General features: G+C 47.1%; 4 protein-coding genes across 4 annotated transcripts; 1 reads left to right on the forward strand and 3 right to left on the reverse strand.

The window, feature by feature from the left end:
- Positions 1-1,490: 1,490 nt before the first annotated feature.
- Positions 1,491-3,640, forward strand: DFJ58DRAFT_862930 (uncharacterized protein; the record flags this gene model as incomplete). Its single annotated transcript, XM_041394086.1, has 9 exons — positions 1,491-1,943; positions 2,017-2,100; positions 2,174-2,263; positions 2,328-2,496; positions 2,563-2,851; positions 2,905-2,981; positions 3,016-3,274; positions 3,306-3,542; positions 3,595-3,640. 9 exons carry the CDS (start codon positions 1,491-1,493, stop codon positions 3,638-3,640), a joined length of 1,704 nt encoding a protein of 567 aa, XP_041237636.1.
- Positions 3,641-6,294: 2,654 nt separating this feature from the next.
- Positions 6,295-8,430, reverse strand: DFJ58DRAFT_846469 (uncharacterized protein; the record flags this gene model as incomplete). The annotated part of the gene is made up of 9 exons (XM_041393315.1): positions 6,295-6,431; positions 6,723-6,941; positions 7,006-7,071; positions 7,127-7,320; positions 7,370-7,537; positions 7,707-7,797; positions 7,828-7,986; positions 8,040-8,163; positions 8,248-8,430. The coding sequence occupies 9 exons, from the start codon at positions 8,428-8,430 to the stop codon at positions 6,295-6,297; spliced, it is 1,341 nt and encodes a 446-aa protein (XP_041237637.1).
- An 806-nt stretch (positions 8,431-9,236) lies between these two features.
- On the reverse strand, positions 9,237-11,942 carry DFJ58DRAFT_734351 (uncharacterized protein; the record flags this gene model as incomplete). The annotated part of the gene is made up of 8 exons (XM_041386475.1): positions 9,237-9,589; positions 9,660-9,902; positions 9,964-10,101; positions 10,157-10,213; positions 10,275-10,529; positions 10,589-10,831; positions 10,892-11,149; positions 11,204-11,942. The coding sequence occupies 8 exons, from the start codon at positions 11,940-11,942 to the stop codon at positions 9,237-9,239; spliced, it is 2,286 nt and encodes a 761-aa protein (XP_041237638.1).
- A 3,322-nt stretch (positions 11,943-15,264) lies between these two features.
- On the reverse strand, positions 15,265-16,642 carry DFJ58DRAFT_734352 (uncharacterized protein; the record flags this gene model as incomplete). Its single annotated transcript, XM_041386476.1, has 2 exons — positions 15,265-16,180; positions 16,230-16,642. The coding sequence occupies 2 exons, from the start codon at positions 16,640-16,642 to the stop codon at positions 15,265-15,267; spliced, it is 1,329 nt and encodes a 442-aa protein (XP_041237639.1).
- Positions 16,643-22,330: the final 5,688 nt, after the last annotated feature.

Raw genomic sequence — 22,330 nt, forward strand, 5'->3', positions numbered from 1 at the left:
CATCGAGTTCCATTACTTCAACGTTGCCTTTCGGTTCAACCCTTGTCAATTCCTCTCTGTCTCGAATCCTAGCCCTCCTCCAGGCATTTGACACGCTCCAGCAAGGATTCAATCGTCTTCCGGAACTCGTGCGCAGATTCATCAGAACCAAAGTCCTGCCCATCCTGGAATTCATGTGAGACAATGGTTTGCGAAGTGTAATTGTAACATACCTGGCAAGGTCGTGGAATCTCGTGGGAACGACAACTCCTGTGCCTTTTCTTGAGAGGGGCAAGTCCGAGAGCTTCACCTGATTTTCTTGCGTAGTGGAACATGGTGAATAATGATGCCAGTAGATGCAAATAAACAAATGGGCAAAGAGAGGAATTCCAAAGTACGGTACTTTTAAGATGTCACGGTGCTATGATATTGTCTCCGTTCAGGTAACAAACAAAAACAAATCACACGCACACACGCACACACAGACGGATCTCCATTGAGAGAGAGAGCAGCCTACAGTATAAAATGTGTGTTTTACCATTTTATTCCTGTACTCGCATCCTTCGCAAGCATTTTTAAGCACCCCCCCTCCGATCTCGCTGCTTCAACCTTCCTTCATCAATCTTAGCCATGTCCACCAACAACGTTTCTTTCATCACCGGGCCCTCAACCGCTCAGACTCTCCTCGCTGCTACCATTGAGACAGTCCATCTGAATCTCACAACACACATCACCAAGCTTGAGGAGGAACGGCGGGAGATTCTCAACAAGGTTTCAGTGTTAAATAGGTTGGCTGTGAAGTGCATTTTGAACAGGATAGGACTTGAGGAGAATGTCCAGAAAATGGTGGATTTATATAAAGAGAGGGAGCAACGGCATAGTGGAAATCTTGATCATGTTGTCTTGAAGTGGAGATCAGAACTTGAAGATCTCCTTCATCGTTGCCAAGAGCATATGGAGGACAAGATGGGGGAATCCCTGTTGCATGACGTGCTCTCAGACCGTGTTGACAGGCTACAGGACATAAGATATGGACCTTTATCATCAGATAGCATACCATAACATTCCAAAGTGTGTATTGGACATTTAGACATTTCCATGTGCAAGCAAATATGGGTATACCATTTTGATTGCCCCAGCTTCAACACTTCCCTAATGTGCGACGCCTGAGTGAGCACCATGCTCTCTATACCTTCCAAATATTCTGAACCTCTATTAAGGAAAGACCTTGCTCCCTGCCCCTCATTGCCTGACGAAGCTCAAAACACATACGCATCAGCCGGATTATGCGATATACGAAAGCGCCCTTAAATATGGTGGGCAAACCCTGACCGGGCGAATAGATCAGTGCGTGACGATACTGGAGCTCTGCATGGTGTTATTACTGTCGCCGGAAGTAGTGAGTACTTGTGATGTTGAAGGAACTGATCCTCTTGACACACGTTCCGTGAAGGCGCGGAGACTTGCACCAAGCTTCAAACGATGTCATAGACCTATTTGGCTCATCGATAATGGTTGCTGGGGGCAAGCCGGTGGAAGGAAGGGCTCGACCACCCCCTTACAGATGGCATGAGCATTTCGGCTTTCGTGATGGGATCTCCCAGCCTTGTCTACAGCAAGTCTTTCCCGGAAATGGCGTTTGTACCGCAGGACTTCAATATTCCGTCAGGGGTCTTGTTATTCCTCGCGCTGGTCAGGTTCAAGTTGATCCTGGAGTGATTATTATGGGTTACCCAGGCGATCCTGTGCGGGATGATCCGACTACCAAAGTGAAACGTCCGGCCTGGACCGAGGACAGGTCGATTTTGGTGTTCAGGAAGCTCGAACAATCTGCTATCTCTCTTTGGAGGATTGTGTGCAGAGGAATGGACCTTGTTGGCGCGAATTTATTCCCGGAGGTGGTATATCTCCTCCGCTCAGCAAACAAGAGGCTGAAAATCTCTTCGGGCCACTGGTTATTGGGGGTAGAAATCGGTACGATACAGCAACGCTCTTTACTCTGGTGCATTGAGCGCATTGAATACATGTTTGTGACAGGGCGCACCCATTGCCAAATGCCCCTTCCGCGACAATCAAAAAATGGCGCTTGACCCAAACCTCAACAATGACTTTGATGACTTAGTTCGCGATAACCCAAATATATCACAATATGAACCTAGTGATTACTACTGCCCATTCACTGCACACACACAAGATCGCGCCACGTAATTTGTATCCTCACATCGACGCTAAATTCCTCGGATCTGGTTCGATCGTACGTGCAGGCCTTCCGTATGGCGACGAGGTGAGAGAATTCACAGACATTGTGCATCACTACTCCCCTGATTTGTGCTGTCTCCTTCCTTCAGGTTACTGATCAAGAACGACGCGATGTAGCAGGCCGAAAGCATGAGTTGCCTCACGGGCTTCTGTTCAATTGCTATATGACCAGCTTGGCCCAAGGATTCGTTCGTGGTATGATTGGATACGCGCGAAATGATTACTGGCCTGTGACATCTCTGGTGCCACAGAAGAAGGGTAGCTAAAACAAAGAAGCTCTTCGCCTGTATACCACTCTAACCAATAGATTCCAATTTCAATTAGGTCAGGACCCTGTAATTGGTAGCCCGCTTGTGTATACACCTGCTCAGCTCGAAGGCACATCTCCCTTAGTAAATTCCAGGAATAAAGTCGACCTACAACTCACCGGTGCGGATGGTACAACGTTCGAGATGTGCGGATTCGCTAAGGTTACCCCTAAGGGTGTGATTCCACCACCCGGTGAACCGAACCACTACTTCATTTCTGGGAGGAGAGGAGAATCCTTTTTTGTTCCTTCTGTCTCGACCTTAAAAAGTTGGGCTAGCGCAACCACTACTGCGACGTATAAGCTGTAAGATATAGTCCTACCTTATGATTCACTGGTACTAAATAAGCCATTCGCAGAGACATTGTTTTCCTCCTCGATGCGACGGGTAGTATGCAAGTCTATATCGAACAAGTACAAACACCATCCTGTCGCTGTGCGAGCGCCTTGTTGTGGCTGAAAAATGTCAGGTGGCGATTTAAGATTTGGACTTATGGCATTCCGCGACCACCCCACGCAAGATTCCACGTACATCACCTGCCAACACCCTTTCGTCTCTGACGTTTTTGTTATCAAGGCAGATCTGGCAAATCTGCAAGCAGACGGCGGTGGTTACGGACCCGAAGCTCAGTGTGATGTGTTCGCTTGTGTCCTGAATGCGGGATGGAAGGACGAAGCCACCGAGGTCGCTATACCTATCACAGACCATGTTGGTTTATTCCATCCAAAGTATTGTACCATGGCTCACCTCCCCATCTAGTCACCCTCTCAATCTCGCCAATAGCCAGTCTTTGCACTTGCTTACTCTTGCCAAGCAGAGGCTCTGCTCGCAGCTCCGGATCTCACCCAAATCATACCCTGTCATCAAGGTGACCATCATCCTGGATCTCGTCAAGATTGATGTGAACAAGATGAATCGAGTATGGGACTTCTCGGTGCACATTAGTTTCCTCAAAATCACACCTGACCCGCCGCATGCCGTTGCTCAGGATACCTTGTATGTCAATCTTTCCCCTGGATGACTGGCCTGAGTATAATTGAGGTCGCAGCGATGACGTTCCTCATTGGCTCGACAATCGCTCGCGTGGAAAGTGAGTCCGGTGATTTTCATTGTAGAATCGACTAAATGAAACGCTGGCAGAATTTCCAGTGGTTTCTACTCCAGTGAGCTGTCGCTTCGGGGGCCTTGCCCCCTCTCTGCGATCTTTTGGGCGCCAGCACTGATCCTCGAACTTATCATTTGCATACTCGTTTGTTTCTCAAGAAAGTTCTCCTGAACAACACAGTAAACTTGCAATGATTCTGGCTCATGGCAGGTTTGGTAGTTGTTATCTTTGATGAGACATGCTGATGACCACTCAAGTTTATGATACTTTCTAGTGTATGTCCGTCAGCGTCTAAATGACTGTCACAGTGTACTTGGCCATTTACCATCTCAGAATCTTCATGCAACTCGCTGGGTCAACTATTGTCTGGGCTCAGTATTCCTCCTATATCGACTTCTTTATGCCATGGGCCTCTGTCTCTGTGACACACTTGTGTCCAGCGCATGTACAACACTCGCATCTTGAGATTTCAAATTTCTGCTACACGTCCTGCCATCAACTCATCTCTCCTACCTCTGTTGGTGCGGCTCTTCGGCCAGACGTGCATGTTTCTATGACGTTGCAGGGTGCTTCCACACTGATCACATAATCCCCCCGGTTCAGCGCGTTTATGACCCGCTGATTACTGCATGCGTCACGACACGGACACGCATGGAAATTATGCCTTCAGCAAAAGGACGCATGTATGCTCACCTCTGAATACCTCCGAGTACTTCTCGCCTGATAATCATGCTTTGACTGCTGAATGTGTGAAATGTCGAGGCACCATGTCTAGTTACATAGGGATGTATATGAATTGCAGGAAACCACAGAGGCGGAACGGATCGAGTCCCAAAAAATGGACACTGTGGGAGTTGAACGTTGAACATTAAATCTACAACCTTACACAATCACCGTTTGCGAAGGGTATGCGCTACCAACTGTGCCAAGGGCTGTCGTCTGCTGAGTGACCTAAGCAATACATCACTGGCTGAATTATTGCAGCTTAATAGAACGTGCAATTGGGACTTGACCGTCACATCCCAAGTGTCTTTTGGATGGACATACATTATATTGAAAATGAAGTTTCCCTATTGCAACCTCCCACAGTCCAGAGGAGACGAATCCGACCAGTGGACAAGACATGGAGTGCTGCGTGCTTCGATTGATATCCAAAGTAAGTTGAGTTTGATTGCCTGCGTATCACCAAAGTGAGTGTCAACTATCATCACACCTTTTCTGCGTCGAGTGGTGTATTGACCCATAGCATTTTCGCGACCTTACCTTACCACGGTTCGCAAAGATGGTATCGGTTGCGCAATTGAGGTCGATCGCCGCAGAGTAGAGCTTGATAGCCCTGTTGTAATTACCTGCAGCGAGTGCAACATCTCCAGTCGCAGCGAGGATGGTCTGGAGGGGAATGGTAGTGTCACTTGAAAAATCTAGAATAGCAAATAAAATAAGTTCACCGCATGGCGGTCAAGTGACATTGGCCTTCAATACAATTCGCCGACGAGAATCAACCTCGAACAACACTCGATCGAGATTCGAGATAAGTTCACGTAGCTGGGGCTTACCTTCTTTTTGTGTTTAATACTGAAGATCCCTTCCAGCTGTTCACTAGGGATGGGATTGAGTTTATGCATAAGGCCATAAAGGCTGGATGTCCCCCGAATCTTTTGTTGTGATTGACACTGAGGTTGCCGAAGGAAACGCCACAGTCTCAAACACTGTCGCAAAATCCCTTAGTAAAGAATTCATGGAGTGCATGGGAGCAGCATCTTCTTCTGCAAGGGGTGACACTGCTGTAAATATCACGGCAACTAGGAAGAAGCCGTGGTGCCACATCACTGCCAAGGCTAGAAGAGGACGGAGGGCTCTCCTCCTGGTCGGAAGTCATCCTCCTATCAGGTTCCGTCATCACTTTTAATCGCTCGTGGCGCTGATGCGTGAATAGCACTCACTCACAACACTTCAGTGACAATTTCGACTTCGTGCTTGGGTTTGGCGGTTCTGGTAGCTCCACATCTCAAAAACGATAACGAGTTCGTCGAAGAGCTGAGACTCTGATGCATGTAGGTAGGATTTCGCGTACATTTGACCTGTCTCACTCGCATCTCCAAGTTTCACGATGGGATTCGCTGGTGATATATCGTCGAGCGAAAGCGAGGGGCCGGCGATGGGACATTGTCGGGAGTGTTGTACATATGGATAAAGTTATGTAGTCGTGAAAGAATGTATACGAGCCGGCCCAAGGCTTGTAAATGGGAAACTTCATAATGTTATGCTGAGCCCGCTGAGATCTGAGCTGAGCGGGAGGCTCGAGTTGTCCATTACTAAGCTTTGGAGCAGAATGGCCAGACCGAGCGTTGTAGGGAGGGGAAGAACTTGGTCTGGAAACAAGCAGACGTCAGTAGTGTATACATAGAGTAAAATGAACAAACAATCAGGCTTGAAGCTTGAATGCTCGGAGTAACCTCCAAGAGGAGTGTCCTCGCAGCCCGATGTCCTCTGATCCAGGTCGCCGCACGGACGGACAAGGACATCAACGCTTTTCTCCCCTTCTGTTACCCCTGCTTCTCCTTCGGTGTCATGCGTTCATGTTTCCATCTTGCTTGTACTTCTCCGTGCTTCCTGAAGTTGAAAGTTAACACTCAGCGTCGTTCAGGTCGGGGTTTGGCGTTTGGTGGATGCAGGGAACATGGGTGGTGACACGGTGGTGTTGTCCCATTTCTGCCGGCACTTGCCAAGGGTCGAGCTCAATGTTATATCGTATAGTAACACGGAAGATATTCTACCATCTAAGCTCAAGACAAGTTTCACAAAGCGAAAAAAAGATTCGTCCTCGCATACCTCCAACAAACCAATGCTGTCATAATGTCTTACTCCCATACCCATTGATCAGTTGACAAGCAAGCCTTGCCGACGTTAGGACAGCTGCGAGACGCTCGCGTGAGACCGTCCAGTGACGCGGTTTGATGTATGTTGTTGGGCAACGTTCTCACTAGCACTTTGTGCGAGCATGCGCCTTGGCAACACATCTACTGAAATTATTTACGATGTTGCAAAATATTAAAATCGATAATGCTCACATGAACGTTCACGACGATGTGCACGCTGCGTGATGAATGATCTGCCGACAAATCTTGGTATATGGCTAAGACCACCACGAAGCTGAGGATAACCAGGAAACATTGTCTCATGGAAGCCGCAGTATCCGACAAATGTTAGCGCAACATCTCCTAGTTCAGCTCGTGGAGCGCTGCGAAAGGCAGTGGCCAGCGATACTATGTCTGGAGCACGTTCACGCACTGAGTGAAGGTTGGTCAGTCAGAAGTCCATGCTGCGAGAATAGAGTGCTATGCGAGTGCTTACAGAGAGTTGGAAGGTGTTCATAGCGAGATTCCAGTAGTGCAGTGTGATAAATGCTGTCAATATTCACTGTAGGAAGTCAGCAGGTCAAATAGTAAGGATAAATTATATTTAAAGAACTCACGGTAGAAGCCACAGCGGTTGTCAACATGATGGCAGCGCACGACAGTGTGTCCCGAGATGAACTCATCAGCGAAGCGTGCGGGTGTTGGCTGTCCAGAGATCAGTCCGCAAAAACACTCCCATGTAAGACCGCAACGGCGCAAAAAGTCAAAAACACCCTCTGGCACAATGCGCTGCCCACGGCACGACATAGGACTGCAAATGAATTAGAAATAGGTGTGTTTGGAATGCAAAAACTGCATACTAGGCGATCATGACTAGTTGACCAACTTCGCGCGAGTAAACTAGGAGCTCTGTAGAGGAGTGTTGTGCAACGACACAGGCATGGAAGATCGAGTTGATCTGGAAAACCATCGGTTTTTGTTGTGCGTTGAAAGAGAATGGCTGTGCACTATCTGCAGAAGATGTTGTACTTGAGTATGAGTCAGCAGACCTATTAGGGCATATGACAGTGCAAATGTTAAGGGCGAATTTGATCACATCGAAGCACAATACATGTAAAGGTGCACTTGTCTTGGAGTTTGAAAAAGCTCAACCAGCCTATTATCTGTTTGTTTTTCCTTTATGTAATTGACATTTACCTGATACAGATGTGTACATTTTTGGCAATCGCAGTGAGCGTGTCTCGTCCTCCGTAATTTGTATGAACATCATATTCTCTACTTCCGTGTACTTTTGGAATATGATCAATAACAAACTTACGCATTCGAAACATGTGCCCAAGACTTTGGTTATGGCCCATTAGCGCCTGCTGCATCTCCAGTTGAACACAGGCATTTTTGCCGTAAGTATTTCCCCTTGCGACTCGATCTTTGCCCATTGTTGCTTCCCACATCATATTGGCACCATGTTGGCAGCTATCTTCAACAATGTGTACTCCACAAATGGGCGCATAAATGCAAAATGAAGTATACCATCTATCTCCCCAATGACTTGCAAGATCATCCACACGTCCTCGTCATCACCTGCAGCACACATTCTCACGCGCCTCCGATACCAGGCAAGGCTTCGTCTATATTCCGCTGCTTTGAGTCCAATCTATGATGCTTAGAATGGAACTTAGCTGATGCCACAAATATGTTGCTTAGTAAGTTGTCCCACCTTGGGAGCCTATTCGCTGACCGTTCGCCTGTTTTGGCAGTCTCCCCGCAACTCGCTCTCCTTGCACTCCGTTGCCAGTGTTCCTACGGCGGCTGTCATCTTCCTGGCCTTCACGATTGCTGTCTCTGTTGTTGAAGGTTCATTCACAACGGAAACTTTCACAACATTTATCGAGGGGGATGTTGTAAGTGTTTTTAACTCCATGAGTTGAACATCTTCTAATATTCCACTAGCTGCCTTTATGTACCCATACCCAGGTAGATTGAGTGTGCTTGTGATGGACAATGCCAAGATACACAATAGAGAAGGTGTGTCCGAACTCATCCGTGAAGCTGGCAGGTGACTCGAGTCACTACTCATATTGACTTGATACTAACGGATATTGCTCCCTCTACCCAAACAAACATGTAGTTCCCATTTCTTTAGTAGGTCGCCCCCAGGCCTCTCTCAATGTCTGAACAACCAGAAGATACCTGTCACAATCTCACCAAATACAGAACCGCTCAAGAATGTCTGTTTAACTAACCAACGGCAGTAAACTGGGACATCCAGATATGTCTGAACAAGCTACACAGTGTGAGATCCAGCCGTCAATGGCATAAAGTCTATCCTACCCATCACTACACTCCCACACTCCAAAAAAACATGCACGAAGAAAAAATAGCTGGAAGTCATGTATGAGCCTGATATTATCTATGCAACAAAACGAACAGATCGTGAACATGTGCAAATTAGTTCACAGAGCCACCTCCAGAAACTCTTCTTGCCAACGCTTCTTCCCCTTGCAACCTCTCGAACAAGGCATTCAAGATCTGTTTGTCTACGCAACGATGATCAAGTTTCTGGAAAGCTTCGCTCACAATTTGTAAATGTCTTGGGGATATATCAATCAACAATGTGTAGTGGAACACATCGAATGAGATGAGATCTTCATTGAACATGTTGAAAGCCCATGTCACATTCTCAAATGAGAAAGGTGACTCTGAGATGAAGCTGTCCTCGATCGTCGATCATCCACCTTCCTCAGATGCTGCAGTGAACTGTGAAATTCGATCTGATGATGAGTTTGGATTTGTGTATATCTCATCCTGAGATCCCATGATGGTGTCAGGAGTGTGATCAGGAGGCCTGCCGTACCAGGCATCTTCTGCAAACTTCAAGACATCGGCCAGGCTGCTTTCCAGGCTGAGCTTCTGCACAGAACGCCATATAGGTTCACTGCTTGGTATGATGGAAAATCGATCCACACATGCACAGAACAATTTGTCAGCATCGTGGGGCTTCTCCTTCAAGTGCCGAAGGTAAGTCCTTATGGCGATCTTTGCATCTAAGGTTCGAAACGGACACTGAAGGTTTTCCCCCTCTGTGAATGATAAGGATAATCAATATATCAAGAACAACCGGGAAATCCATGTTTCGTGCAACTAACTTACCTTGATCTGTACCGCCATCCAGCTGGCCATCGTGCAGGTCTAGGTCATCAGCGAGTAACTGACTGAATTGGCTCCATGTAGTCAAGCCCTGGTATAGATGATCTACTCTCTCCGACCATTGATCTCTGCCCCGGTTCATAGGGAGAAAATCCATGATTTCTTGCAAAAAGTCTGCTTGTTTGATGTGGTCCTCCTCTTCAAGGTAATGGCGCAAGAATACCAGGGGTTTATCAAGAGTATGTCCTGCACATGCAGAAAGGACGATATAAGTGCGCGCAAATATGTTCGTCTTTGAAGGACCCACCACTACAGAGCCATGCCTCCCTCCTTGAGACGGCCATAGCAGGAGGTGGTTGTTGTGCCACAGAGGAAGGAACAGGCGACGGTTCAGGCAGTGTAAACCGGACCTCAGATGAACCATCGCCTGACTCCTCGTGACTATCTAAAACATTTAACGAATGTTGGCTGCAGGTACAGGAAATAAACAGGAAACACACCTGTGCCCATCCCCGAACAGGCTTTCATTTCTGGTGGGGCAACATACTGCTCATCACCTACAATGAATGATGTACACAAATGTGAGGTGTTGGCACATGCAGTGCACAATATCCGTACCTTGGCTCTCACTCAATGATTTCGAGCGGTGATCATGTGCTTTCTGCAGCACTGTAGTCACTGTGTCCGGTTTGGCCTTTGTCATAACCCAATCCCAAATCTTGCGATCCTTTGTATCTGGATCAGAAAATCGACTGATGCTGCGAAAAAATATATCGGCAGCGGTGTCGGGGTTGCTTTTCGAATTGCGCAGGTAAGCTCGCACCGCGATCCTCGCATCCAATTTGAGAAACGGGAGGTCAGGCTCCACGCTGTCTGGGAATCAGAGTATAGTATGCATCCTACAGAAGTGATGATTTCATGAATGCCCATACCTGGACCCATGTTGTTAGTCCGCCGATCCAGCTCCAAATCCAACGCATCAGCCACTAAATTACTGAACTCGTCCCATGCCATCTCGCCATCGATCAGCTGGTCAACACGCAACGACCACTGTTGTCGTGTCCCGTCGTTGGGCAGCATGTCCATGATTTCCCTCAGGAAGTCTCGGCGTTCGATCTCCTCCTCGGCCCGCAAGCAATGGTACAAAAAGACCAGAGGTGCATCTAGGGTGAATCCTGCAAGGCACCACAAGATATGTTAGTTCGGGCAGAGAACAAAAGCAATCTAGTGCTGACCATCGCGTAAAAACTGGTCCTTTCGTTCGCTGATGAATCGAATTGGTGGCTCGTGGTACTCATGCCACCTGTCTGGCAATGCCGCGTTTTCATCATATGGGATGTCTATCCCTTTCCCCCCTTTTTTGAGGTGCTTGATGGCTGCATCCATATCTTTCTTGAACATCTCTGAGAGGTCAAGTCCCTTGGACATCCATGCATTGTCCGCTCCGCCAAGCATCATCGGGATGTCATTCACATTTACGCCCCAGCCCGTTTCTGAGGCCATCACGAGTTAGCGCAGATACACACGCCTGCATCGGGCACACCTACCGAACATCCTCTTGTTCCTTGTGTGCAACGGATCGGCCGCTAAGTACATGTCCGCATCGTCAGGCAACTCATCGAACTCCACGAATAGCCAATCTCGGCGATCGCGAATGAGGAACTCGTCGAGTGATTTAATCCGCCCATCATTCACGCCGTTCGCGATGCACTCCTCCAACACAATTCTTCTGGCAACCATAGCTTGAAGGAAACGTGCACCAGCATTCTTGCGAGACGTGTCAATCAGACCCGCCCTTTCTTGTTGTGCCTTGATCTTCGTCTTCTTCGTCTTCTTCTGCTTCTTCTTCGACTCTTCATCCCAACATTTCCATATGGAGAGCCAGTACTCCACACAGTAGCAAAGGTACACCCAGGATGAACAATATCTAGTGGGGAGGAGCACATGGCCGAGAATCCGCCGGTCCTTCATAGCAGGAACCCGCAAAAACTCAAGGTTAGTGTTATCCCTTCCAACATAATTTACCAGTTTCGGAACGCCGTAATGAATTCTGTGAGGCGCACATGCCTCCCATTGGTCGATAGAGAGTTCGGCCTTGGTGACAGGGATGCGGAAATCATGGATGGGTTGAGGAAGTGCCCCACTGATAGCAGTGTGTTTTGCAGCAGATTTTGCAGCGGATTTTGCAGCGGTCATCGCACGATGCCGTTTGTAAACAGGTTTGACGTGGGGATGAAGCACTGTGCCATGTTTTTCGGTGCGGCCTGTTTGCTTGGTGTGAGGCATTCGATGTCTGTCTAAGCTGAGCAAGATGAAATTCACGGCTGAGGTGGGGGCTTATCGGAGCAAGTAGAGGAGGAATAATTGAGTGTAGATTGTTGTAGGTAGAGGATGTGTTCTGAGCGTGTCAGGATTCGAATTCAGATGGTGCGGAAGGTGTCGTATGGTAGGTGAAGTGCTACACCATGTTTAGCCGACCAACCGCGAATCTCTCACGCAAACCCACCAATCTTTTTACATACAATTTTTGTTCATTGAGAGTAAAACAATATGAGTAGGATACATCAGTCTTGGAGCCCAACAGTCTACTACTCTAACTCGCAAATGTACTGGTGTAGGGCATACACTCACTAGCCCGAATGCCGTGATAGACAAGAGGTTTGCTTTGGTGTCCAGTTCAATTCTTGGTTGAGGATAACATCCAGGGAGCAGTATGGTGGCACCTTGAAGACTGATTGGGGGGCGTTCGCGCTTCTGGCGATGTCCATCAGTGCAAATTCTTGGTTTCAGACGGAGAGTTATGTTTCTGCAACCAGTTAAAACCATCCCCGCGACGCTCAAGCACGCCCCCGAGACCCCAATGAGTTTCAACAAAATCCTTACTGGTGGCCACTAGCGCCATGCCATCCAAGAAAGCCAGGGTGAATTGTTTGAGTGCCTTGTGACCTCTAAGAGGTTGCACGATATCGAACATGTCAACACTATAAATCTCATCGAGAGGGTCGTCTTGACCTATACAATTATGGATGTCAATCCAATCGGAAGTAAAACCATCGAAATGCATAAGTGCCCAATCAAACTGGCAAAGCTCCGTACAGACTAGTGAGATATGTTTACAGATGCCTGAATCCATAAGGTATGATTCCGGAGGACGATAGAACTGATTATAGAGCAGGGTGGAAGCTGTTCATCAAGACGTCGTAGAGTGTAAATCGGACAGGATACAAATAGTTGGGCTGTGTGATTACAAAGAGTCACGCTACCACGTGAGGGAGTCCACCTTGGTCTAAATGCATCAGATAAACAGCAAAGGATTGGTTACACCAACCTCTAAGACTGATGTGCAACAATGTCCCAAATCAGTATTATTATTCATCTCAGCTGCAATTACAGTTGAAATCCACAATACACAGGTAGATGGGTAGCAATCGACGTCCAAGTACACATTGAAGCAGATAGAAATCTAAGAAATTTGAGACGAACAAAGGCGGGTTTTATGCAAAATGCGAAGAACTTCGTAATGTTCAAAAATGAATGTCTGTCAGACTTCGAGCACAGTCATATTTCCCACCAAGCAGCAAAACCTTACTATTAGAAATACAGTGTTGTTGTGTTTGCAATTGTGTCCACGTTTGCCGTTGTTGCTCGATGTGTTTTGAACTGATCTCACATTCCTGTGCATCATTTTGTACTGCTACAAAATGTACCCTGCATTCTGCACCAAACTAGTACAACTATGGGTGCTTATTGTCATGGTGCGTGTGCCGATAGGGGTTTTGTGAGTTGAAGCATGTTTTCCATAGGCTTTGTGGTAGTCTAATGACTGATCTTTGATGATTTCAAACACGCATGCTTTCCATTGATAAAAGTCAGGTAGAGCCTGGTGGTAGACTAGCCTTCTCAAATAGGTGACACAGGTGATCTGCAGAGGTCTCCGTTCTCCATAGCTTCTCGCAGCAAGCGTCTCCACCTGGAGTCAGGAGATCATGGAAAGATTACCCCGTGCAACTACAGCGGCCCCACTACACGGAACACAGATGGTTGGTGGACAACAGGGCTTTCGATTATTATAAGGAGGGCCCTACGGGTAGAGTAGATGCAGCTGTGTCTCTAGCGTGATGTAGCAACTCGGCTTGAAAGGTTGCAAACGGGGTAGGAATGGGTCTATGGAGATGTCGGTCAATATTGAGACAAGATAGGACGAGCCTGGACTTGGTTGGAGGGAAATGACAGTAAATACCGGATGGGACGAGCTCTGGCGGATTAACTTGGCGAGAGGGAGATGCTAGTAAATATTAAGAAGACCGGATGGGATGAGCTTGTAGCAGATTATTTAGAAGTACTTGGCGAGAGCATAGTTCACCCTGTCTGACGCGTCAGTCGCTGAAATGGGCAGGGACGGATGATCGTACTGTGAGATTGCAGAGCGAGCTACCTCTAAGATCGGAAGTATGTAGGTACAGCGACAACAGAATTGCCGGTGCCGCAGACTGAAGGGGGAGATGGTAGCCAGTCGTTGAGAGACGTTGATGCGTGCCAGCATGATAATGGGGGCTACACACACAAAGCAAGCAGCGTCGCCAATCAACCGTTTTCCTATGGTCGTCGGTGCCAAGCGCGTGGACCTCCAGCCGCAGAATAACAACCTCGCCCACAAAAATGGAGGTGATGCACCCGAATGAACTTTGAGAAGGGGAGGCTTCGTACCTTTGTTGACTGGTGCGCCTGCGAGAAAAACAAACCAAGCAGACGGCTGCGGGTCAAACAAATCGCAGTTTCTGTGGGAAAGTTACGGCACTTGACGGCATCAGCTTAGCCCTGCTGGCGCTGCAGTTCGGCTCTCACCTTCATACTTTCACCAATAATGTCCACCCACACCTGTCCTCCTCCTCTGCCTCCAGACTTTCCAGATCCAGACCATGCCATATGCACCCATCATCGTCACCCGCCGATGGCCCTTCGTGTTTCACGCATCGTTCGTCCTCGATGTGCCTTGACGGTTGTCTTCCCACCCTCCCACTTTCGGGAACGCTGATGTAAGCCTGTGCTCAGTCAGACGGTGAATTTACTCATATGAAACCATCCTTCCCACTCACACCTTTACTCCTGGTCTCTTCAGGTGACCTTTTATACCATTCCAAAGTGACTGATACTGCAGCTCAGATTGGGGCAGTGAGTAACACACAGCACGGCCAATTTGTTTCATTCATACAACATGTGTTTTCTGTAAAATATGTCAAGCGTTCGTTCTTCTAAGTGGTTGAAGGCCACTTAGCGTTTTTGATGCGAGGTGGTAGAAGCACTTGAACATTGTTTCAAGTCTTGCAGGTATGGCATGTCTTACAATTTTACACTGCTGACTGCTGGTTAGGCCCTAATTTTGAAGACCTGGTTTGCATTGTCTACCACAATGACGAACAAAAGTGGCTGCATGCGACAAGCCATAGATCCCTTTCTCACACCAATACACATGCAGACTGCGCGTTAGTCGTCTTGCTTATCCCTCTTCCCACAGAATATGCTAACTCTCGCCCCACTAGTGGCACTGTCCTTGGGATTTAGTAGGTGGGCAGTGTGACTAGTACATGATTACATCATGGTTCTATTGCTAGTCAGACCGACGCTTTTTAAACGTTGCAAGCAGCGTCTCCTCAAATGAGTCCACATCTCGTTGTGTCTTCTTGTTTTTGCCATTTATTTCGCGCTGAATATTCTCATGGCTATGAATTGTAGCCATGATATCCACAGTTTGAAAGGTAAATGCAGGGTTTTTCCGGTCTTTCTCCTGAGGGTCACGGAACAAATGACGATACAGGATCGGGATAGACTTGACCCCTTGATCTGGAAAGAGCTCCAGGTCCTTGAAGTCAGCAGATTGAATTCGCAAAATAACTGGGTTAGATACCTTGTATGTATTTGACTTCTGGGCTCTGACCCAATATGGTGTCTTGGCAAAAGTCACTACTGCTCTGTAGGCATCGGGTGTTGGTTGGACTTTGTCCGTGTCCTTTATAAGCTTTCCATTTATTTCAGGAACGAGCTTGTTAAGCTCATAAGTATCGTTCCCTTCAACAATCCGAGGATACCCTGGATCCATCTCCCAATGGGTCCAGATAACGGATTTCAGTTTCCGTATTCCGTCCTTTTCCTTCTCGTGATCGAGGTTGATTGTGGCCGCTAATTGTATCATGCCTTTGGACAGGCATATAAGTCGGCCAGCATCCAAGGCCAATTTCTTTTCCCCTTCCCCGTAGTATCCCACTTCAAAGGCAACCGTAGGGATCCCACTTGTCCCTTGCTGCGCCTGCCCGCTACTTTCTTTTACTTCATACAGGCTGAAATCAGGTGATTTCGAACCAGCTGCCAGAGCAATGGTCGTTGACCCGCCCTGGGTGATTGTGCTGTCGTGATATTTCTTTGGGTACGATTTTTCTGCATGCCTCATCACATCGAACAGTTCTGGGAGGATCTCGTGGCCAAGGTTTGGGCAGTGTACAATGAGCACACCCTCATTGTAGTCGACTCTACATGATCGTCAACATTGAGCTGGGACTGACCAAACTTGTGACACACCTCACAGCCTGCCAGTCTCCGTTATCTGTAGCTTTTTCCATGACTGCTTCATATGTGGCAGATGGAACGTTTTGCATAACAACCCTTGTTACTGCCCGATCTGCAACGTTCCTGAAGGACTCCAAAATAGAGTCGCAGGTTTCAGGAGATGGACTTGATGGAGATGGTGGAGGGGTCAGATCACTAGGCAGTAGGTTCGCTTCTGTGGGAGGCACTGCAACTTGTGCAAGGGTTTCAGAAGCGCATGAGGATTCTAGCCTACACTGGGACTCCTCAAGTGAAGGCCGTGTACTGTTGGGCGGTGTGGGTAGGTGGTTACGAAGCGATATTCCTTCTGGTTGGAAGTTGGAAGGCATATATATAGGCTGGTACTTGAAATCACTGAACTCTATGTCTGGTGTCATTCGATGCATGATGTGGCTCAGGCGGAGATAAGGATGATCTATGCGCTGATTATATATGTGTCAACATATTTCCCTTCTCACGCAATATTGATTGAGTTCGTGAGAAGAACAGTTTCACATGAGGAAATCCACGCTTACATAAGCCCGCCCACCAGCTAATGACATCTACCTATGCATCTCTATATGTATACATCAGTAGCCAAACTCCGACTACTGAGCAGGAATCACAAACCTTGAAGCTTGAGATGTTGCATGATCAAGTCGACCACAAATCAACGCATGAGAATGATCGTCGATGACGTCACAGGGGAAATGGTACGATTTGTAAGCAACGTATTCACCTTAAGGGTACGTCCACACGTCTATCAACATACATGACAATTTACAACTGTTTGCAAAAAGGTTGACAGTAGCGACATTTTGAGAAAGAACAAATAAATAAATAATAGCCATGTACATACATCACAAATCAACCATCATGTATCGGAAAATCAGTCGCGACGTCAAAATGGCTGCTATTAATCTTCACAAGCATGAGCACCTTGCACTTGAAGACATTCTTACATGCAACGGAATTTCAGAAAACCATTCACCATGAACTAAGCTGTGTTAGGCTTGAGTACTTCCCGGACTGGCTCTGGGACCTGATTCGTCAGGATTTCCATCTGCAACAACGGTTTAGTTCCCAGAGTGGTCCACAGAGGAATACTGCAGCATGTTGTCATCTTCTGTCATTGATAGTTCATCGTCACTGGAGAAGCTGTCCATGAATATTAAGTCCATTCAAGTTGGTGTGATTATATGCGCGCATGGAGCGTTTGCAAGTATCGATGCACGTGTTATTGACTCTGGCTATTATTCATTTGTTTGTTCTTTCTCAAAATGTCGCTACTATCAATCTTTTTGCAAACAGCTGTAAAACAAGAAGGAAAATGCCGTACCTGACTCCCCTCACGGACAAGACGTCGAAGATGCTCCGCAGATGGACAACGAAACCGCAAACTGGCCGATTCCGGACGAGTTTGCGCTGCACTTCGATAGCATCAAATACCAATTCCAAGTAATACCACTCCCTGTCTTCTATGAAGGCAACTTTATTCAACCTATCCACACAAATACCGCTCTCAACAGTCCCATTGAGTTCACCATGCGTCATTGGAAAATCCAACTTGAAGAACATGTGATACTTTCCAAGCGACCGCGGAAAACGTAACTATCCTGAGGCTCAGAGCGGTCCACCACAATACTAACTACAAACGCCCACACGTGAACTACAAGGAAGACCAACCCGAAAACAAGAAAATTCACCGAGAGAATGGCGCGAGTAGTTCGAAAGTCTGAAAAGACGTACGTGCCTTCTACTGCCCTCATAATTGTACTTGTATCTCGCAGTGTTGCCGACTGGTATTGCCAAGCACGTTTTCTATATTGTAGTAGTATTCGACAGCCTTGTATGCCACAATGAAATCGGGATGAGAAAAACAGACTAGGAATCAGCCGGAGCAAGGTATATAGTCAGCAACGCCGAACCCTAGTTTTTTATAATGTATTCTGCCCATTTCTGTGGTCACCACCACCAAAAATTAAAGTATCCATGATCATCATAATAATGAAGAATACCATTGTGCACGACTGTACTACCATGTCAACCAAGTCTTGACTTCTCCTTGCCAGGAAAAGGCAAGGCACACATAATGTCTGAATCACTCCAACCACACCATCCTGGCCAGGCCCTAGGGGCAATCATTCACCTGGAGAGACAGACCCACATGCATTATTGGGCATCGAGCAACGACACCTTGCTATAAAAACAATCAGACAAATGAGTATATGAGCGCAGGAGTATCAGTCCTGTTGGCCAGTCCTGTCAACCACAGATTGTGTCTCCTTGACAGGAAACAGGGACGCCATGTACGCCAGATATCCGGATGACTCCAGAACACATGTCACTGGAATGTGACACGGCAACGTACATGACCATGTGGAGAAGTTTAAAGCATAGTTGAATGTTGGGAAAACCGTCAAAATACGTGAATCCTGAATACCAAACATACCACCACACAACCACACATGAACATTGTGGCCGAGCACGTGGTCTCGATCTTTGTCTTTTTGAGACGTGATTGACCTCAATAATGAGCCACATTCAACCAGGCCTATTTATTATCCAATAAATGACCTTCCACAAGATCAGCGACATCTTCAAGTCAATGTTATATGCTCTGCGATCATGCCTGCGCCCAAGGAGCCAAACGTGCAGCAAATCAATCCTGCTTAGAGACTTCGACTCTCAAGCTAACTGACCAGAAAAATGGTACTTTCTGCCATAAATGTACTTATATGCTAATGAATACCTATTGTTAGGCGTCAAAATGGTTATCCACGGTTAGTTATCTTGACCCGCTTTCTTGAAGAAATCAATATCTTTTCCTCCTTCACTCGCTTCAGCCCAGCAAGATTCTCCTTTGGGTCTTTTGGATCACACCACGCCCAGCCACTGTCAAGAATGTAGCTGGGAGCATCAAACTTTTATCATCCGGAAGTGCAAGCCACACACTTGAAACCATCCACCGACCGGCACGATTTTCAATCTTTCTTGCAGCCACAAATGGGAAGTCCCTTGTTTCGCCTTTCACACGCACAGTGTACTTTCCAGTTACGGGTGGGGATGGATCCTCAGTGCTGCAGGGTCATAAACTGCCTCTGAGAACTGTGACATCCCAGAACAAAAGTATGAAATGTTACTACAATGCTTACCAACGTGCTCCAGTATGTAGCGCCATAGAGATAAAGCGTCCTGTCTGCTTATTAGAATCATCTACCTCATCTTCATCTGGAGACATCAGTGATTCGGTAAGTGCTGGTCTATACTTCTCATCTTTGTCTGGTTAATATCCAGTCCATGTCTATTCCTATCCCATGAAGCATCCCACTATACTTCATGGACGGAGGTGGAAATTTGAAGTTGTAGTCTGACGACATTGACACGGATGGTGGGGGGATACTGGACAGTCCTTACCAGCTTATGACAAGCTTGTTTCTTATCTGTCTGAGACCCATAATCACATTCTTTCTTCGCTATGTGCAACAACAAGCATGATGATCGTCAGTAGATGCAGCCGAGGGCATTGTCGGGAAGCTGTGAGTTGTGAACGACTATTACTTTCAGAGAGATAGGATGAGACGAAGGGTGTTGGGGTCATATATAAATGAATCAAAGGGGTCGGTTGTTTAGTTTAATTTGTTTTGTGTATGGGAAGTTCTGGAAAGGCCAGACCAGTGCAGGAAGGAAGGGGTCTGGGTGAGGCGCATGGATCCCGCGAAGTCCGAAAGAAGCAGCTTGTGCTTGGAGAGGATTTGGAATTGACAAAGACAAACTTCGGAGCGTGCTGAGTCCGAAAAGTAGGCAAACCGAAGGGCCCGAAGGTACACACTGATCCAGACCAAAACACACTAAGAGTAGCAGATGGGGAGGTGTGCGTGAGTGCGAAAAAACAGAAGAGCGACCGGCAAAAGAAGATGGGAGCAGAGAAGAGGGAGAGAGTGTGGCGCAGATTCTCAAGTTGGGTGCAGATTCTCAAGTCGAGCGCTATTGACTGGGGCTAACTCGGATGTGTGCTTCAGTAGAATAGAAGCACACTGGTGGCGAATCTTCTTCGTGTGACTGCCGACAATTTAGTACAAAGGCCATATGTCACGCGTCAAAGCTCAAGATCTGCTTGAAATGGTCACATGGCTGTGGATATGAGTAATTGGTTGAAATAGGATGGGGTGAATAATTATTGGGCCGGTTGTTATGGTATCTCCAATACCTCAGGATGGTGCAGCAGCAAGGATATGGGACTGTACGTCACGAACCCTCTTTTTTTGGAACCCTTGGTTATTTTCCGCTGGAGCCAAGTCCTATGATGGATACTACCTCAGTATAATATCCAGGTACCCGTTGTGTGTTTATCCGTGATGTGACGTCTATGCTGTACAATGGTCTGATTTGCGCGAGGATGTGAGGCCTTTGTTCAGGCTCTTGACACGGTAATGAGGGTTTTGTCTTTCTTCTATTACTTCACAGACTCAGCATAGGACTTAAAGAGTCATGTTCCATTGATGGAAATCAGGATGCCGACCTCCTTGGCCTGCCAGACAGGTCCTGACTTTCCTTGGCAGGAGAAGTGAAGGCAGCACTTACATGTCTGAATGACTCCAGCTCACGCATCAACATTGCAGGGAGGCAGCTACAAGAGCGGGCAACATATTCCTTGTCAGGAAACACAAACCCAGCATAGCCTCAGTGATAACTGGGCAACAACACCTTCCTAAAAAACAATCAAAACAAATGAATACATGAACACAGGGTGTTTTCCTACTCAGTCATGTCTGCCTGGATTGCCGCCCCTTGACAGGAGAAGATAACACGGTCGGTAGATGTCTGGATGACTTCAGAACAACCCCCTTGTCAGGGAAGCGTCCACATCACTATGTGGTGGGAGGTTGAGAGGCTGGAGGACAAAGTTGAACATTGAACAAATATATACAAATCCTCAACGCCAAACAAACCACCACATAACCACACAGGAAAATACATCGTAAGAGGTAGTCAGGAAATGACTTTTTAGCCCCACCCATAACCCAAGGCAGCTTGGATGTATAACCTGACGTAGGACATACCTAGTACTCGAACCAGACTAAAACCCGACTTGGAAGCAAATTGAAGCGTCTCGGAGCTACGAGACCACGTAGACAAACCAGACATTGGGTTAGTGGTAGACATAGCAATTCGATCAAATACAGGCTTGAATTTTCACTGTTGTTTCCACCCTACAACTGACCTCATCTGTCAACAAGCTGTCGAACGCGAACGTTCACGAGAGGCTTCCTAAAACACCCTGCCCAGTACTTATTAAGCTAATGTAGTTTACATTCAGCATCAATGCTCCCCCCCAGTTCATTCCCTGCAGCTTCATCTTCATCCTATACATTCTCTGGCGAATGCTTCACCCCTGCCAAGCCATACCTGAGGCCTAGCTGAGTTCAGCGTTCAGGGTACAGTGATTAAGGCAGCAGGCACAGTAAGTACCTTGTATGGAATGTGGTTATCAAGGTATTGTGATGCCTGAGAGTATTTGTTTTTCCATTGCAGTGGCCAACGACATGGCCTCCGATGTGTACAGATGTTGTGGACAGCAAGTAAGCACAAACCTTGTTAACATGGCACTGGGCGGTGTGGTATAAACATCCTTGCAACACACTTTGCTAACAACAATGAACATCTGGTTGTCATCAATCGGTCTACTTGAAACGTAAGACAGTAACAAGGTCCCCTGCTCTACGTGAAATACTGTGAGTTCTCCTCTTCTAACTCTGTGCAGAATGCCATAAAAATCTCCAGCAAGTTGACGTACTTCCCATTCTCCTTTTCCTCCTGTATTACCCACATATTGAATTCCCCTTGGCTGTCCCAGCCGGTTGATCTTCCCAGAGTTGGAGCCAATCTGGTAGCATTTCCAGATGTCCAAAGGGCATATACAACCTTGAATATAAAACCGCTGAATTGGCATTTCTCGCCCTTGCGGTACTGAAATCCACTGTGGCAGGCAGGTTCCTCTGAATTGTGGTTGTTGTTTTGTGGCAGTCCACAGTGGAAACAGTTGGAGTAATTCTTGAATTTGAACATTTGTTTAAATCCCAGATAATCTCCAC

This window comes from Suillus subalutaceus (genome assembly GCF_016647625.1).
Source record: "Suillus subalutaceus strain FC151 chromosome Unknown DFJ58scaffold_173, whole genome shotgun sequence".
In the NCBI taxonomy this organism is placed as follows: domain Eukaryota; kingdom Fungi; phylum Basidiomycota; class Agaricomycetes; order Boletales; family Suillaceae; genus Suillus; species Suillus subalutaceus.